The sequence below is a fragment of the Camelus ferus genome, chromosome X, assembly GCF_009834535.1.
Source record: "Camelus ferus isolate YT-003-E chromosome X, BCGSAC_Cfer_1.0, whole genome shotgun sequence".
Classification (NCBI taxonomy): Eukaryota; Metazoa; Chordata; class Mammalia; order Artiodactyla; family Camelidae; genus Camelus; species Camelus ferus.
In genome coordinates, this window is record NC_045732.1 from 52,235,956 (window position 1) to 52,250,554 (window position 14,599).

The following is a 14,599-nucleotide window of genomic DNA, read 5'->3' on the forward strand; positions in this document are numbered from 1 at the left end:
TGGCTTTTAGATAGTATAAAGTGTCATATTATAAGCCAAAATTGAGCAACATGTTAAAGAATTCACTTGATTGTTCTATTGGTACAAAAATTGTACGTGATTAATTGGTAAAAGCAAATGTCTAAAATTTGTATATTTTAAGTCTTATTATAACCTGATGTTTTAAATATTCTCTGCCTGCTATGTTTCATACTACTGTTCATATATTTATAGTTTATATATTTGTGAACTATATTTTAGAAAGGAGGACTGGTTTCTATGGCAGGTGAGCCCAATGAAGAATGGTTTGCCCCTCAGTGGATCTTGGATACCATACCACGACGTTCCCCATTTGTCCCACAGATGGGAGATGAGGTAATTGTTACCTGTTATAATGTTTTTCTGTTGGAACCTCAAAAGCTCTCACTTTAACCAGTTTTAGGGCATTTATATTCTCAATTCTTGTATAGTTATATGTATACTATTTTAACTATGCTGCTCAATTATATATTTCTTATAGACAGTGACTGAATCTTATTAATTTTGTGTCATTTGTAGGGCCTGACATAGTCTTCAGTATAGTAGATGATCAATAAACACTGAGATTATTGGCTTGTAAAGTCATGAAATAATTATCTTTATTTTTATCTTAATTGCCACTTAGTAGAACTGAGTACTAGTTTGAGTCCTAATTCAAGTCCTAATACTGTTTAAGAAAAAAAAAAAAGAAAAAAGAAGCAGCCTACGCTCAACCTGATAGAAAATATTCTAGAGAATGATTACCTCTTTCAGTGCTTAAGGGAATGTCATTTCACAAACAAGGCCTATCTACTGAATGTATGATTGAGTAACATAGCCATATTTATGATTGGTCAGTCAAAAATTGATTTAAATTCTATACAGTGAAAAATTTTTATTTTATTTCCTTATGAAAATTATGGCAGTATTGTAGTATTTGAGCCCTAGTTGGCTTGTATAGTCTCTGATACATTGATTAATCATTCATTTTTGAGTGATTAAATGCTTATGCACAATTTTCAACTTAAGACTGATAATAGAAATATAATATTATCATTATAATAAAAGAAGGAACAAAACCTTGGAAATGGTTCTAAAAGTCTTGGGATCAATAAAGTTTTCACCAAACTTTTCTATAATTTCCTTTTATATATGCTTTGTACCAGAGATAGCTACCAAGTAACCTTATGAATAAGCTACTATTTGCTGATTATCTTTTTTTTAATTGAAGTACAGTCAATTACAATGTGTCAATCTTTGGTGAACAGCACAATGTCCCAGTGATTATCTTTTAATATTAAAATGTTTCCTTCCCTAAATGTGTTGTATAAGTATTGGACTTTTGAGCAATGCTTGTTTGTGTGGTTATTTTAATAAAACATGTTCTGAATGAATGCAGTATAAAGAAACTTTTTTAAAAGAGCTTTTTTGGGGACACATCCAAAATCACTATTTCTTATATTTATTGCCTGTTTTAATGGAGGCTTAGGAGAAATAATTTTGAATTAATCTTAGAACAGAATAAGGATCTGTATACTCTATGATCTGATGAGACTCTTCTATTCTATAGGACCATATTTACCTTTTCCTCTATTTTGTTAAACACAGTGCATGCTTATATGCTTTAAGACTAATGTGTGTTAGGTAATGACAGTTGTTCAGATAATGGAAAAGGTATATTAAGTGAATCAGACAGTGAAATACATGAATTAAAGAATGTTTTTAAAGAACTCAAAGTCAGAAATATACTTTTTGTATAATCAATATCTTAATGACTATATTACTTTTTACTCAAAGTGTTAAGTCCCTGTTATTTTGCTTGGAATACCCCTGCGCATAGGTCATTGCCTCTTGCAGTGTTCATTCTTCAAGGTTTAACTTCAATGCCAACTTTACCTGCATGTTATCTCTATTTCCCATTTGCCTGCCATTCCTTCATGAGCTTCCCCATCTAAATCATTTTTCTCTTATGATACATATTACATTCTGCCTTGTATTATGCTCATATATCTACATTTCTGTCCATATCCTTGAGGGAAAGGATTTTATTTTGACGTGTTAGCACAGCATCCAATACCTTATACATACATACTTGATCAACATTTGTTGATTATAGGAATAAATATATAATAAAGATATCTGAATAGCATACTTATTTTTTATCCCTATAGTTATATTTATATACTAATATTTAAAGCTTATTATTTTTTCTTATTTTTTAGCTATTAGAAATTCTGCCTTAGACAGTGTTGATAGGTAGAATATGTCAGTGTATTTTTAAAATCTCATAGTATGGTATTTTTATGTTACACTCTTCCATTTATTTATCTCTGCTACCACTTTAAAATTATTGTGGAGAACATAAGATTTTGACAAATTACTTAACTTCTCTGTGCCCTAGTTTCCTCAACTGTAAATTGAGGATAGAGGTATTGACCTCTATAGTGTTCTGGAAAGGGTTAAATCAATGGATATTTGTAGGGCACTTAGATGCATGCTAGTTTCTCTGTCCCTCCTTACTGTTGTTAATCTTTAAAACACCTCTGCCAGCAGAGTTTCCTCTTCATTTTACAGGTGAGCATGTGGAAAACCAGAGTCACATGGCCTATAAGGGTAGCACCAACAGCAGTCAGGTCTCCTGACTTCCTCCTTGTCCCCAAAGTTTTCTTTGTGTACTGTCTGTGGGGCATTTGGATTAATAATAAATCAAGGAAGCAGAGAGAAAGAACTCTTACAAAGTAGGCCTGCTGTTTGGAAGTACCTACATGTACAAGAAGGGCAGAATTACTTAACATATTCTACTGGCAAGCTTATCTTTAGCTTCCCAGGCACAGAGTGCCCCCAGGGATATTTAGGGAACATTACTGCAAGGACATTCACACTGGCATTGTTCCACCCTAGTGGGTACATGTTTGGGACAATCAGCCATATCCAGGGTTGGCACTAACCTGGAAATGTATTCTGAGCTTTAGGGGAAACTAAGATTTTTGTGGTTGGTAGGTGATTTAAACCTATCAGTATGGTGTGAAGATGAAAAAAAAAATATTGTGGGAGAGAAACTTTTTTTTAATGAATCAGAATATAGTGGTGAATGTTGTCTTAAGGAGGTAAAGGATTTTACCAAGCACTAGGATTCATTTTCCATCCACACCATGCCAGTTCTGATGTTAATTGTCGCAAAAAAATTTTAATTTGACTGGAAGTTACTGTATTTTGTAGCCTGTGGTTAGAAATATATATACATATACATATATATACATTGTATATAATGCATAGGCTATTAAAATGTTGATATTTCAGAATGTCAATTACAGTTTGAAATATATTACTTTAAAATATGACCATTTTGTGTACATTTGTAATTAGTCTGGGTCTTGAGAAATTTGTGAAGGTGCTAGGGACAAAACGGACTGTGTGTGCTTTTATTATACAGTGCTTAGTGCAGGACTACATAGGCATGAGTACTGAATGAACATTATCTGATGATGACAAGTACCTTTGTTGTATACATTTTTTCATAATTATAACTGTTTTTTATAAACAGAAGAAGACATTTGTAGGAATATTTTGGGATGTAGAGAGTTGTCAAATAGAATGCTGCTGTTTAATACCTCATGTGGTTTTTTTTAGCTTATTTATTTTAGGCAAGGACATGAAGCTTATGTACGGGCTGTAAGAAAATCAAAAATATACAGTGTTAATTTACAAAAACAGCCATGGAATAAAATGGATCTCAGGGTAAGTTTGCCAAATTAACAAGCCATGCAAGTGAAGTATCATGGGAATTAACTTATTTGCCTATAGGCTTGTTCTCAGTTTCGTCCATATTTCATTGTTGATTGTCCGAGATAAGGTGATGTACCATACTCTTGTATAGCTGAGTGTTATGGATCACACTTTATGTTTCCTGAAATTTGTATGGCTATTGTCTTGATTATTTGACCTAATTTCCTTCAAGTTTCAAGTCCTCTAGTGTATATCACTATAATTGAAACAAAGAAATAGTTCCATGGTGTGGATATTTTCTTCAGCAGCTTTATACATTTTGCAAGCTCCATAAACTGTGACTACGTGTGTGGACCACACACACCCACAAGATTCTGGCAGCTTTAGGATGTAGTAAATACAAATCCTAAGAAACTCATGACTTTGTGGTGCTTTATGTCTCATCTTTTTGATATAGTACCTATGTAGCTACATGTTTTGAGTAAAATAGAAGTGTATATTTTTAGAGAAGGATTTCCTTACTATAAACACATATTCATTCATTCATATATACATATATGAATACAAGGAAACAGGGTTACATTTTATTTAGGTTTACATGTGTTTTGTTCTTTTGGGTTTTTTTTTTTTTTTTGACTTGGAGAATAAGAGACTAAAGGACAATTTTATGATGGTTTTCCAGGTAAATGAATGGTCTTGTATAATGATGCTTAGCAGGAAGTATATAAGAGAGAATGTGTATATTTACTGAAATAAAGATTTAGACACATAAAATGATATTAAGGTTGTAAGATGTTAAAATAATCTTATCAAGTGAGCTTTACATAGTCATTTCTTGGGAAATAAAGGATGCAACCATCTATTCTGAATCAGCTGAAAATTGCTTTTATTGTTGTTGTTTTTAAGAATCAGAGGAATGAATAAACCATATGATTTTGTATTTTAAATTCTAACCCTGTGGTTCTAGGAAATTGTAGGAGGCAGCAAATGTGTGGTATAAGAGCCTGGACTTTGGAATAAAACCTGAATTTCAATCCCATCTCTGCTATATACTAGTGTATAACTTTAAGCAGATCACTGTACCCATGAGGCTCAGTTTTGTCATCTATTAAGTGTAACTAATAACAGTGTATAGAAAAAAAAAGAAAAAAAATTAACAGTACATAAGGATGGTATTATAAAATATTATTGTAGGCATTCAAATATATGTCCTTTCCCCAGGCATATACATACATGTCCATCTGCTTACTTACAAACTGTATTTCTTCTAAAGGAGTGATTCTTAACCAGCAGAGTGATTCTTAACTCCCCAGATAAAAAGCTGTGGAGTTTTTTCAAAAAATATATGACTGAGCTTTACTGAAGACATAGTGAACTTAATTCTATGGTAATAGGGTTTAGGAACGTGACTTTAAAAAAGGTTCCAAAGGGGATCTGCTGCTTATGCTTGGTTTGGAGCCTTGCACTAAATTACAAACTGCTATTAAGTGGTCAAGAGCCATGTCTTACTACCTTTAACACTTAGTGGAGTGCCTTGAATTTGGTGGGTATTCAGATAATTTTTAAATTGTTTAAATAATAATGAAATAATATGCAAATGTTAAGCAGTTATTTATATTGAAATTAATAATTTATTGGTATCCCCATGATTAGGAACAAGAGTTTGTTAAGATTGTAGGAATCAAATATGAGGTTGGACCACCTACACTATGCTGCTTGAAGCTTGCATTTCTGGACCCCATTTCAGGCAAAATGACTGGAGAATCTTTTTCCATTAAGTGAGTATCTATCTCTGGTTGTGTGTGTGTGTGTATGTGTTTGTGTGTGTGTGTGTATGGGAAGATGCAAGAATCTGGGGTCATTGAAATTCTTCCTTAGGTATGCATCTTAACTATCTAAGGGCCCATATATCCAAAACACAGAATGCTTCACCCTGAATTCTTTTCAGGGTGTGCTATAGGTCAGCAACTACAGTGGCTAATGACTTGATCCTTATAGAACTGGAATAGCAGACAACATTTTTTTTTTGTTTGCATTTATATATAGCTGTTAGTGTGTATGGTTTTATGTGTGTATATATCTCTATGAGCTTTACTTAACCTCTTTCAGTTTATACCTTCATCTGTAAAACAGAAGTGTTTATATGTTCTTCAGGGTTGTTGTGAGTTATAAAAGAAAAACCTTTATAAGTGTATTTGAAATGTGTAAGTTGCATTTATTTCTGTTAATATAGTCAATGCCACATTTCTTAAAGTTGAGCTTGAAGTCTAAGAAGGTGAAAGAACCTCAATTCCTAATTTTCTTTGAAAATCCTTAGTATAAAATACCTTATCTTTAGCTTTAAGTACCTCCATTGGCATCTTTATATTATAAAGTGATACAGCAGTAGGCAGGTCACTGCCAAAGACATCAAAACAGGTGGAGTTTAATTAAGTAAAGGCATTTGTTGCGACCTTGAGATTTGCAACATTTTGCTTAGTGGCTTCCCATTTAAACATATATTCCTGGATATTTAGAAAGTAATACATACTTTTATGTCTCTATACTGATTCACGTGTGCTTTGTTTTGTCTACAGGTATCATGACATGCCAGATGTCATTGACTTCCTTGTGCTACATCAGTTTTATAATGAAGCCAAAGAAAGGAACTGGCAGATTGGTAAGTATAGAATTCCCACTTAATAATTACTATTGAAGTAGAGTAAGTAACTTTTTAACTCTGATTTAACAGAAAGAAACCAGTTTAACATGTAGCCTGAATAAACTAGCCAAAATTAGAAAAATTAAAATTTTCTTTTCAGTTATGTTTAGGTGGTTTTATGCACATTGTGTGTGACATAAAACCTTTTCTGTCAATGCCTACTCTATTAGAATACAAAACTGAATTTAAAAGAAAATCTTCAATTGTCAATTGCCCTAAAATTGAGTACTTGGGCTCTTAATCGACCTTTACTGTTTGTGGTTTTCTCTCTCTTTTCTCTCTCTCTCTTTCTCTCTCTCTGTCTCTCTCTCTCTCTCTCCCTCCTCCTCCCTCCCTCCCTCTCTTTCTCTGTCTCCTTCTGCTTCTTTTTACCTACCCGTCTACCCTCTTCTCTCCCTCTCTCCTCATTTCTTCCTTTTGTTCTCTACCCCTCTCTTTCTCTCCCTTTCTATTACTTCCCCTTTTACTACCTGTATAATCTTGAGCAAGAGTTTAACGTCTCTGCCCCTCAATTTGATTATCTGTAAAATGGGAATCACATCAGAACATACCTATAAGGTTGATGTGAGCAATAAATGAGTTAATCTATAGAAAGCACTTAAAGTGGTACCTAACATAGAGTAAATCCTGTTATTGTCTACTATAATTACTTTTAAATTCTTCTTTCTTACATGGAAGAATCATTATTGTCCACAATAGTTAGTTTTGTATTTCTTAGCCATCAGAGGCAGAAAACTAGTATGAAGAGATTTTTAACAACAAAAAGGTGAAACAAAATATAAGAAACAACTATAGTATCATACGTGCAGTACAAAAAGCAGTACGCCTAATGGTGATCCCAAGTACTTGATAAAATTTATATGTGGTAACATTTATTTAAGAAGATATATCTATACATATGTGATTTATTTCAAAATGATTGCTAGCACTTGGGAATCAAAATCTTTAAAGAGGGTGAAATGTAAAGTTCACTTATTTGGAAAACTCAGATTGAAACTTCTAATAATGCTAGATACAATGCTACTTCTGTATTCAACAAAGGGTAGTTTAGAGTGGGAACAGAGCTATTACTCTCAAGAGCTCTCTTTTAAAAAGGTTTCTAAAAACATTGTAGGTGATAGATTCCGCAGTATAATAGATGACGCCTGGTGGTTTGGGACTGTGGAGAGTCAGCAGCCTTTTCAACCAGAGTATCCTGATAGTTCTTTCCAATGTTACAGTGTTCAGTAAGTACTATTATGGTCTTTTATACCTGATATAATACTTTAGAACTATACAGACTGTATAAACTCTACCAGAAGTAATACTTTTTTACTAACTTACTTAGTCTTACAAGACCTATACCTGTAAGGAAGTAATCATAGTTTCTCTAAGGTAGGAATTTGGTGATAAAACTTTTGATCCAATATGCATTCTAAAACAAAGCAGCAACTGAAGACTTAATTTCTGCCTACTTTATTCCTGTATTTTCTCTTAAATGTTTCTATTTTAGACAAGATTGGCAGCTATTACTCATAGACATAGAAAACAAACTTATGGTTACCAAAGGGGAAAGGTGGGGGAGGGATAAATTAGGAATTTCGGATTACCAGATATACACTACTATATATAAAATAGATAAATGACAAGAACCTACTGTATAGCACAGGGAACTATATTCAGTATCTTGTAATAACCTATAATGGAAAAGAATGTGAAAAAGAATATGTATGTCTATGTATATATAGACATATATATATAAAACTAAATCATTTTGCTGTATACCCAAGATATTGTCAACCACTATACTTCAATTTAAAAAAAAGAATTACAACTGTTATTTCATGAAGAATGCAAATTAATTCAATGTTTAAAGTAATTGTTATAATAGTCTTTTATTTAATGGTATGAATTCTAGGCAGAGGTGACTGCATTATGTTTGGACATACTATTTGTCTACATTGACTTTCTTCTTCATGAAATATCAGAGTTGTAAGATCCCTAGTAAACGAAGCTTTCTACTCAAGAATGATAGAAGATCTCATATGGTATTTTTCTTTCTCTTTCTCGCTTACTTCACTTAGAATGACATTCTCCAGGAACATCCATGTTGCTGCAAATGGCGTTATGTTATCGGTTTTTATGGCTGAATAGTATTCCATTGTATAAATATACCACATCTTCATATGTGGAAAACAAAACATAAATACAAAACAGAAACAGACTCATAGAATACAAACTTGTGGTTGCCAAGGGGGTGAAGGGTAGGAAGGGATAGACTGGGATTTCAAAATGTAGAAGATAAACAAGACTATACTGTATAGCACAGGGAAATATATACAAGACTTATGGTAGCTCACAGAGAAAAAAATGTGACAATGAATATATATATGTTCATGTATAACTGAAAAATTGTGCTCTATGCTGGAATTTGATACAACATTGTAAAATGATTATAAATCAATAAAAAATGTTTAAAAATTAAAAAAAAGAATGATAGAAGAAATGTTTATTCTGTGTAGATTGACTTAGTCTCCATATTGCAGATCAACATGGAATAATAAAATTTTGGAGATGCTATAATACTTAACCAGTTAGAATGAAGTAGATTATCTAACAGAAAGTGATCTATTAATTTGACCTTTTTCCAAAGAGATCTTTTTATTCTGTACCTTGGCTTAACATTGAATGTAAGCTTGTTTGGAATTTTTTTTTAAAGCCAAACAGAGCTAAGAGTCAACTTACAGCTAAGTTTCATATTGGTGAACCATGTTTTCTCTATTAGAGATTTATTAATATCTTTATATAAGCAAAGTTGTACTTCAAGGAAACTGTGTTGCCCCTTTCCAGATTTCACCCCCAAGAAGTCATGCAAATTATGCTAGTATGTAAAAGTGTTACGTGAATTTCATTTGTATCATTATTTTTAATAGCTGGGACAATAACGAGAGAGAAAAGATGAGCCCCTGGGATATGGAGCCAATTCCAGAAGGAAGTAAATATGCTTTTTTTTTTAATGCTTTTAAAAATTAACTATTTCTCTAAAAGAAAAATGGCAGTAGCTTGATATTGGAAACTAATCATTTATGATTTTTCATCTTATGCATAGCTGCATTTCCAGATGAAGTTGGTGCAGGTGTTCCTGTGTCCCAGGAGGAACTGACTGCTTTGCTCTACAAACCCCAAGAAGGAGAATGGGGGGCTCATTCCAGAGATGAGGAGTGTGAACGGGTTATTCAGGGCATCAACCACCTTCTTTCCCTGGGTATGGTGAATGTGAAAGAAGATGGAAAGGAATAATGAAAACCAGCAGAATTTTAAGTTCTATAAAAGGAAATGCATTTTTTTACTGTATATTTTTAACTAAAGAGACACATTGATTCTAGTTTTAATACTAACATTTTTTTATGCTTGGCCAAAGTAATGCCTGGCAAACCTTTTCAGTTCTGGGCTATAGATGTCTTTTACTTTCTTGGGTCATTTTGGCTCTCTAGCTATTCCTTGAGCCTGACTTTGGATGGGTTGTTTGACAAAGACAGTGGGTAGAGTAATATATTTTACTCTGTGACAAGTTATATTTTCTGAAACATATCACTTGAGACATTTGACATTTATCCAGAAAAGACAAAAATTTGAAGTTAAACACAATTTTCCTTTAATTTTGCCTCATTTTATCTGATTAGGGCCAGTGTATAATGCATGATTCATAGATATTATGTCCAAATAAAAATATTATAATAGTATTGGTCTCATATTTGCATAATTGAATATTATAATTTTAGAAATGTAGTATTATATTGCCTACCCTGCTTGTTTATATGTGTTTTTATCTGTTAACATGAAATATTACTGTTCTTTATAACTACTTTTTTTTATAACTACCTTTTTTGATTTTGGAAATATTATAGATTTTGCCAGTCCTTTTGCTGTTCCAGTGGATCTCAGTGCCTATCCCTTGTACTGTACTGTAGTTGCTTATCCAACTGACCTCAACACCATCAGGCGGAGACTTGAAAATCGCTTTTACAGGTCTGTTTAGTTTTATCATTTACTATAAAGCTTACAGCTTTGTGTCTTTTGCTTTCCTTTTTGCATAATGATACACTGAGATCTGTGTTTCCATTTAAAATAACCATTCAAACGACCCACTCCAAAATTTCTTCTGAAAATTTGGAACACTAATTCCTCTTAATTCAATAAATTCTCAATCTTCTAGGGTAAGAAAGAGTATGGACAGAGAGGAAATTATGAGTAGCCCAATCACATATGAAACAAAACCGACAGTTAATTTTGTTTTATTAAATGCAGATTAAGTGGTTTGTGGATTCATCATGATTACAGTGCTCCAGAGACTTGGAGCATGTTTAAATCCCCTGTTGGGGAATTAGACAGCAGTTACTTACATTTAATTACTAGCCCTGAAAGAAATTTGTGTAGAAAAAGCCAAGTTATTTTTTCTTTGGTGTTGGTCGTGAGTGGGGTGATTATGGGAGGGTAGTGGAGGGCAAATTTTGATACCTTTCTCACCCCAGAGTCTACTGTGTCTAATTACAGTTATTCCATGAATTGGTTGTAAATATAACTGTTTGGGTGTATGTTATAACATTACTTTTAATGTAATTCAGTAATATATGTCATAAAAGTAACTAGATAAAAATCTTTCCTTTTCTAAGTCTGGTTCTCTTTTTCCTCTTCTCTGAAACTAAACATTCTTTTGACTTTATCAAAGCACTGAATGCTTTTGTTTCTTTGTACTTGGTCAAATCATTGTTTACCCATAATGTTGTGGGTCAGTTCTTTTCCAAGTTTTAATACCCAAGTTTATAGCCGAGTGGTTTTAAACTCTTGCCTGTGCTTCAGATACTGTAACTATATACCTTTATTAGTAGATATTAGTCACACACATATATTGAGTCACATACATATATTCGAACACCTTTGACATATCATGATTAAATATCTACTTGTTCTACGTTGTCTAATCATAGAATAGACTGTAAATATATCAATCAAGAATAACAGGGCATTTTTTTTGTTCATAGGAGAATATCAGCATTAATGTGGGAAGTACGCTACATTGAGCATAATGCTAGGACTTTCAATGAGCCAGACAGTCCTATAGTTAAAGCAGCCAAAACTGTAACTGATGTCTTACTTCGATTTATTGGGTAAGAAGCAGTTTTGTCTTCCGAAAAGGCTGACTTCTGATTTTTTTTAAATGTATTGAAATGTATTTCAACTTATCTTGTTTCTTAGGGATCAAAGCTGTACTGATATACTGGATACTTACAATAAAATTAAAGCAGAAGAACTAAATAGTACTGATGCAGAGGAGGTAAGAATTACAGCATGAGTAGTAAGAATGAATTCCTTTTCTGTTATTTAAAATAAAGTAAGTATGTAAGTGTTATAACTGGTTATGAACAGTGAAACTGCTTTCTAAAAGCTGGCTGGGGGGGCGGGTAATAGTTCAGTAGTAGAGTACGTTCTTAGCATGCATGAGTTCCTGGATTCAATCCCTGGAACCTCCATTTAATAAATAAACAAACAAACAACCTAATTAATTACCAAATTACCTCCCTCCCAAAAAATACTGTTTAATTGTAAACTGACTATACTTCAATTTTAAAAAAAGCTGGCTGAATACCTGCATCTTTTTGTATTAAACTCCTTAACCTGTAATTAGATAGTATATACCAAAAATGTAGTAGTGCTGTAGTGTTTAGTCAGAGAGAGGTGACCAGTCATTCTTTTTACACAGTGGATTTCAGTGATGAGAAATCAACACTTAATTTTCTAGCCCTTGAAAACAGGACAAAGCACTAAATAGTATTTTAAAAGAATGGTTCATTGAAGGAAATTTTAGTAGGGATTTATTTTCTACACAGTATATATAAAATATAAAAGTGTTTTCAAATTTCAGGTTTTAAAGTCTTCAGTTTTAGTAGTTTCATGGAATTGCTATTTGATTTCCTTTATGGAAATTTGCAAACATTAACCAGTTTTTCTTTTTTGTGTGTGTGTGCGGGAAGTAGGTAATTAGGTTTATTTATTTACTTTTAGCAGAGGTACTGTGGACTGAACCCTGGACCTCATATGTGCTAAGCACACACTCTACCACTGAGTTATACCCTCCCCCTAAACCAATTTTTCTTGATTAAAATGGAATTAGTATTGTCAGCTTACCCTCTGACATACCTGATTTCCCCACCCAGTCATGTCCCTAATTTACATTAAGCTATTTTTAACTAGAGGCTATGATAGAAGCAGAAACCAAGAGGCTGAAACAATAATGGAAAATAATAATTCAAAAATCCTTAATGGGAAAAAATTCATCCCATGGATGAGTGATTCAGCTATGCTAGATTTTATTGCAGTGGCTATTGTACAGTGGTATTTTGCATGTTTGTATTTTCTGCACTGTTAATTCACAATGATAAATCTCCAGTGTTGCTTTTTACTTTCATGAAAATGTTTTTGACTATAAAATGTTACATTATTGAAGTTAAATGTTATTTATATATTAAGGAAAACTCTTATATGCCAATTAGATATTCTCCTCCTGATATTAATGAAAAAATTATCGTTCTTATTTCTGATATTTTCTCTGACATTTCATATAAATGCCTTTTGACTCAGGATTTTATATAGTAAGAATTTCTCCTCAGAGTACTACTACATGAATTAGAATAGAAAATTAAAATAAAATGTAATTTGACAACTTTATTTTCTTTTTCTCTTTCTCTCTGTCTCTCTCTCTGTCTCTGAGAACATTTAAGTTCTACTCTTTTAGCAAAGTTCAGTTATATAATACAGTGTTATCAACTATAGTCACCATGTTTTACATTAGATCCTTAAATCCTCAGACCTTATTCATCTTATAGCTGAAAGTTTGTACCCTTTTGCCATCCTTTCTGTGTTTTCTCCCACCATCCAGTTCACCACCCAACCACTTTTCTGTCTTGTTTCTATGAGTTTGACTTTTTTTTTTTTTAAGATTCTACATATAAGTGATACCATACAATTTTTCTATTTCTTTGTCTGGCTTATTTAACTTAGCATAATGCCCTCAGGGTCCATCTGTGTTGTCACAAATGACAGAATTACCTTCTTTCTCAAGGCTGAATAATACTCCATTGTGTATATGTATACCACATCATCTTTATCCATTCATCTACTGACAGACACTTAGATTGTTTCCATGTCTTGGCTGTTGTGAATTATGCTGCAGTGAACTTGGAAGTGTAACTTTATATCTTTGATCTCTTGTTTTTATTTCCTTTGAATGTATACCTAGATGTGGGATTGCTGGAACATATGGTAGTTCTATTTTTAATTTTTTGAGAAATGTCCATACTGTTTAACATAGTGATTGTACCAATTTTTCCATCAAGAGTATACAATAATTTTTATTTCTTTGTCTTTTTGATAATAACCATTCTAACAGATGTGAAGTGATACCTCATTGTGGTTTTCATTTGCTTTCCACTGATAATTGATGATGTTGAGCATATTTTCATTTAGATGTCTCCTTTGGAAAAAAATGTCTATTCAGTTTCTCTGCCCATTTTTTAATCAGATTATTTGTTCTTTTGCTATCAAGTTGTTTATATATTTTGGATATCAACCCCTTATCAAATATATGATTTGCAAATATTTTCTCCCATTCACTATGTTGCCTTTTCATTTTGTTGATGGTTTCCTTTGTTGTGCAAAAGCTTTTTAGTTTGATATAGCCCCACTTGTTTATTTTTGCAATTGTTACTTTTTGTTGCCTTTGGATTTTCTCAAATCTAAAAACATCATTGCCAAGATAGATGTTAAGGAGCTTAACCCCTGTGTTTTCTTTTAGGAGTTTTATGGTTTCATGTCTTACATCCAAGTCTTTAATCCATTTTGAGTTGAGTTTTATGTATAATGTAAGATAGGGGTCCAGTTTCATTCTTTTGCAGGTGGATATCCAGTTTTCCCAGCACAATTTATTGAAGACACTATTGTTTCCCTACTGTAGATTCTTGGCTCTTTAGTTGTAAATTAATTGACCAATATTTATGGGTTTATTTCTGTGTTCTATTCTGTTCCACTGATCTATGTGTTTTATGTTAATACCATACTCTTTTGATTACTATAATTTTGTAATATAGTTTGAGATTAGGAAGTGATGCCTTTAGCTTTTTTCTTCTTTCTCAAGATTGC

At 32.6% G+C, this 14,599-nt stretch overlaps 1 protein-coding gene across 4 annotated transcripts in view; it reads left to right on the forward strand.

The window, feature by feature from the left end:
- The window catches only part of BRWD3 (bromodomain and WD repeat domain containing 3), a 120,347-nt gene that overhangs the window by 88,365 nt on the left and 17,383 nt on the right, over positions 1-14,599 (forward strand). For all 4 annotated transcript variants that reach the window (XM_032474383.1, XM_032474384.1, XM_032474382.1 and 1 more), the window contains exons 24-33: positions 241-354; positions 3,628-3,735; positions 5,377-5,501; positions 6,300-6,382; positions 7,539-7,650; positions 9,337-9,398; positions 9,513-9,668; positions 10,312-10,432; positions 11,446-11,571; positions 11,660-11,738. In XM_032474383.1, the coding sequence (XP_032330274.1) occupies positions 241-354; positions 3,628-3,735; positions 5,377-5,501; positions 6,300-6,382; positions 7,539-7,650; positions 9,337-9,398; positions 9,513-9,668; positions 10,312-10,432; positions 11,446-11,571; positions 11,660-11,738 (1,086 nt within the window). The remainder of the gene's footprint in view (positions 1-240; positions 355-3,627; positions 3,736-5,376; positions 5,502-6,299; positions 6,383-7,538; positions 7,651-9,336; positions 9,399-9,512; positions 9,669-10,311; positions 10,433-11,445; positions 11,572-11,659; positions 11,739-14,599) is intronic.